General features: G+C 39.8%; 1 protein-coding gene across 1 annotated transcript in view; it reads left to right on the top strand.

Moving 5' to 3' along the window:
• The window catches only part of CA8 (carbonic anhydrase VIII), a 187,988-nt gene that overhangs the window by 17,301 nt on the left and 166,259 nt on the right, over window positions 1-4,428 (top strand). Inside the window, exon 3 of the mRNA XM_006874043.1 lies at window positions 1,113-1,237. Within this exon, the coding sequence (XP_006874105.1) occupies window positions 1,113-1,237 (125 nt within the window). The remainder of the gene's footprint in view (window positions 1-1,112; window positions 1,238-4,428) is intronic.

Here is a 4,428-nt window from a genome sequence, read left to right as displayed (position 1 = left end):
TGTGTTGTTGTTGGCGGAGCTCTTTACTACACGTCCACCCGATCCACCATCTTGTTTTTTTTCCCTGATGCTGAATTTTTAAGCGTGTTTTTGTTGTTGAAAAATCAGGTGACAGTTGTATCTTTTTAAATGGTTGTTGTTAAGTGCCAGTGAGTCGGTTATGACTCATAGCAACCCTATATATAGGGTTTTTTGAGGAGCGGCTGTTGTGTTTGAACTGACAACCTTTCAGTTAGTAGTCCAGTGTTTATCAAATACTGCCACACCAGGACTTTTAATAGTAGTTTTCTTTACAGACAGTTTTGTTCTCTCATGCCTGATCTTTAACTTGAAAGCCTACTAGGACATCTGAATGACCTCGAGCATGGTTTATTAATAGGCCTAAGATCAGCTATGGATCCCTGATATCATAGTGAGTTACATGTTGGGCTTCTAACTGCAAGATCAGCAGTTCTAATCCACTAGGCATTCTGTGGGAGAAAGATGAAGCTTTCTGCTCCCATAAAGACTTACAACCTTGGAAGCCCTGTACAGGGTTGCTATGAGTGGGAACCAATTCGATGGCACACTACCACTACTACCACCACCACAGTCAATTAATTATTGACCAATCTGAGACCCAGACATTATTCTTGGTTTCTGGTCTGTGATAACTTGGTCTCAGGGAGGGTAGGTATAGCAACTCTGCTTGATGTCCTTGTCTACTGTTAATATCTAAAATACACAAAAAACTAAAATAGACAAACATACCAAGTATTTCAGAGCCTTTGAACTGTTAATACAGCTGAATGTCAGTACAAAAATTTCAGCCAAACTCAAGATAGTTTAAATTCACCTCACAGTTGTGATATATTTCTCTCTATGAATTTAATCTATAGGTACTTTTGAGAACTTTTGTCAAAAAATATAATGTTGTCATTGTTGTTATGTGCCATTGAGTTGGTTCCAACTATAAGGTTTCTGAGGAGCAGATGGTGGGTTTGAACTACCCACCTTGTGGTTCACAGTCTAGTGCTGATTCTACAGTGTCACACTAGGAGTCCAATGTATATAATACTGTTATCATAAATAAGTTTAAGATGTAATTAAATGGAATTTATTTTCTTTTGCAGTTCTTTCAGGAGGACCATTGCCTCAAGGGCATGAATTTGAACTTTATGAAGTTAGATTTCATTGGGGTAGAGAAAATCAGCGTGGTTCTGAGCACACTGTTAATTTCAAAGCTTTTCCTATGGAGGTAAGAACAAAGAATCCTGTAGTAAAACTCTTGTTGTTTATTTAATTGTTCAGCAGTTTACTGAAAATGGCTTAGTTTAGAAGGAAGTGCAGCACTCTGAATTATATAAACTTGTATTAAAATTAACAATGCTTCATAAAGTGTGAGTTTGGGTACCACATGAAGCTTCACACCTACTTTCATGGGCATGCAGTATGCATAGTCGTGCATGAGCAATTGGTTTTAAAGATAATCTACAACATAAATTTCCTTAGTGTTATTGCTATTGTAAAGAGTCTGCTGCTTCTGCAAATTTAGCAGGTCACTTTTGTAGATACTGTTAATAGGTGATGAGCTGAAAACAAATCAATTTGGAGAAACCTCAGCAGTGGTTAAAATTCTAGTTTACACTGTTTAAAATTGATAGGTTACTTTTATTTACCCCTGGCCATGAAAGAAACAGAGACAGAGATAGATTGAAGCGTGCTGTTTTGTGTGACGAATTCATTCCCCTACTTGTATTCTTGGTCAGCTTTTGCTGCTTTTCAGCATCAAGTTAATGTATCATTTTTTCTATGGGACTTTTCTAAACTCCTTTGTTGTTGGTGCTGTCCAATTGATTCTGACTCATTGGTGACCTCCTCAGGTGTGCATAGTAAAACTGTTCCACAGAGTTTTCAAGGTTGTGACCTTTTGGAAGCAGATCTTCCAGCTTTACTTCCAAGTCACCTCTGGGTGGGTTTGACACACCTTTCAATGCATTGTTGTTAAGTGCCATCAAGTCGGTTCTGACTCATAGCGACCCTGTATAGGCTTTCCAAAAAGTGGCTGGTGAGTTTAGTTGAGTGCTTAACCATTTGTGCTATTTAAGGATCCCACTGAGCTCTGTGTTGTTGTTGTTGTTAAGTGCTGGTGAGTCGGTTCCGACCCATAGCGACCCTGTACAGGGTTCCCGAGGGTGTAAATCTTTACAGGAGTAGAAAGCCTCATCTTTCTCCAGCGGAGCGGCTGGTAGTTTCGAACCGCTGACCTTAAGGTTCGCAGCGATTTGTAGCCACTACGAGCTCTGTAGTCAGAATTAATTTCTTTCTCTTCTGTGCTCCCAGTATACATTGGCATAGCATTGATCCCATATAATATAATGTTTATTGAGTATTTTAGTTACCTGTTCTTGTTGTTAAATGCCATTGAGCTGGTTCTGACTCATAATGACCCATGTAGGGTTTCCGAGGAGCAGCACGTGGGTTTGAACCACTGATTTTGTGGCTAAAATTGCTTTCTTTATTCTACTCCCTTAGTTACCTTGTGCTATTACAAAAAGTATCATAAGTGGTTGCCTTTTAAAAAGAGAAATTTATTTCTTCATAGTTCTACAAGCCAAAAGTTCAAATCAAGGTCTTAGCTATGTGATTCTTTCTATGAACATTTCTTTTTATTTCTAGTGTCTGCATGTTGTCCAACTTCCTTTTGTGTCTGTGTCTCTATTTCTGTTCTGTGTGTCTGTTTTGATCTTTATATGGCTTAGAAGTGATTAGGTTTAGGATCTACTCCCATACTGGCATGACCTCAACCATTTGATAACATTACATTAGATTGAGTTATGAATAAGCTGTTGTATTATATAAATTGAATAAGTTATATTACAGTACATTATGGGAGGTACAGCCAACTAATTCAACCATGTAACTACACTATTATTGTTATGTGCCATAGAGTCGGTTCTGACTCATAGCGACCCTACACAGGGTTTTCAAGGCTGTTAATCTTTACGGGAACAGAACACCTCATCTTTCTCCTGTGGAACAGCTGGTAGTTTCGAACTGCTGACCTTGCGGTTCGCAGCCCGATTCGTAACCACTATGCTACCAGAGCTCCTTAACGACACTATAAAAGCACCAAATTAGTGTTTGTCTAAACAACTGGGAACCATAGACAAGCCAAGCTGACCCATAAAATTAACCAAACAATATATCTTTTCTTACTTGACTGTGAACTTGAGGACATAGCCTTCCTCTTACTTGCCCTTTTCCTCCCTTAAGTTAGTGCTTGGCACTTTGAAAACCATCTGTGCTTGTGGATTTGAGGGGATGACCCTGTTGGCCTAAGTCCTGTTACAAGGATTCTAGGAAAGAATCATTTGGAGAGGTGTAAGATAGCAGTCCAGGCTGGGAGGTGTGTTTCAAGATTAATGGAATGCCAGTCTTTGTGTCCAGTCTTTGTTCTCATTAAGCATAGAATTACACTTGCTAAAGATGGTGGGTTGGGTAGACGTGCAGTAAGAAGCTCTGTCTGCAACAACACAGAATACTGGACCAAGCAGGGTCAGGGGGTAGTGCTAGAATTCAGAACCACATATAAAGTAATATATAGAAGCTTGGAAGGCTTACAGCTAGGGGAATTTATAGCAGAGTCAAGAAATCCATTGCTTTCTAATTCAAGATGCTCAGCTGCTCCCGGAGCCGCCATCTAGGGAGAGACCAAGCAGGGAAAGGGTCAGAACAGCCATGAATGCCTGACAGAACCGCAGAAATACAGGTGTGGACATTCTTTTTTTGGCATCTGTTCATTGGTCTCTCTCTGTGTACCTCCATTTGGTTACTAGAGGGAATGCCTGAGCGAATGGACACCCCACCCACACCCATGGAGAGTTCTACTGCGCATGCTTACAGATCTCCTCATAATTTAAAGTGACAGATTCCACTTAAAACCAAATGGCCACCATTCATCTGTCAGTTTGTTGTACTCTGTGGCTTGTGAATTGCTGTGATTCTGAAAGCTATGCCACAGGTATTTTAAATACCAGCAGGGTCACCCATGTTGGACAGGTTTCAGATGAGCTTCCAGACAAAGACAGAGTAGGAAGAAAGAGTGACAAACTACTTCTGAATATTTAGTCACTGGAAACCTTATGAATAGCAGAGAAACACTGTCAGATATATTGTCAGAAAATGAGCCCCTCAGGTTGGAAGACAATCAAAATGCGACTAAGAAAGAACTGCCTCCTCAAAATGGAGTTGACTGTGATAAAGCTAATGGAGTAAAGCCCATGGGAGAAAATATTGCAGGATCCTCATTTGCTGATGGGGCACAACTCAAGATGAAGAGAAACAACTGTAAACATCCATTGAAAATCGGAACATGGAATGTACGATGTATGAATCTGGTAAAATTGGAAGTTGTCAAAAATGAAATGGAATGCATAAACATTGATA

The sequence above is a fragment of the Chrysochloris asiatica genome, unplaced genomic scaffold (assembly GCF_000296735.1).
Source record: "Chrysochloris asiatica unplaced genomic scaffold, ChrAsi1.0 scaffold00259, whole genome shotgun sequence".
In the NCBI taxonomy this organism is placed as follows: Eukaryota; Metazoa; Chordata; class Mammalia; order Afrosoricida; family Chrysochloridae; genus Chrysochloris; species Chrysochloris asiatica.
This window is presented reverse-complemented; position numbering and strand designations above follow the sequence as displayed.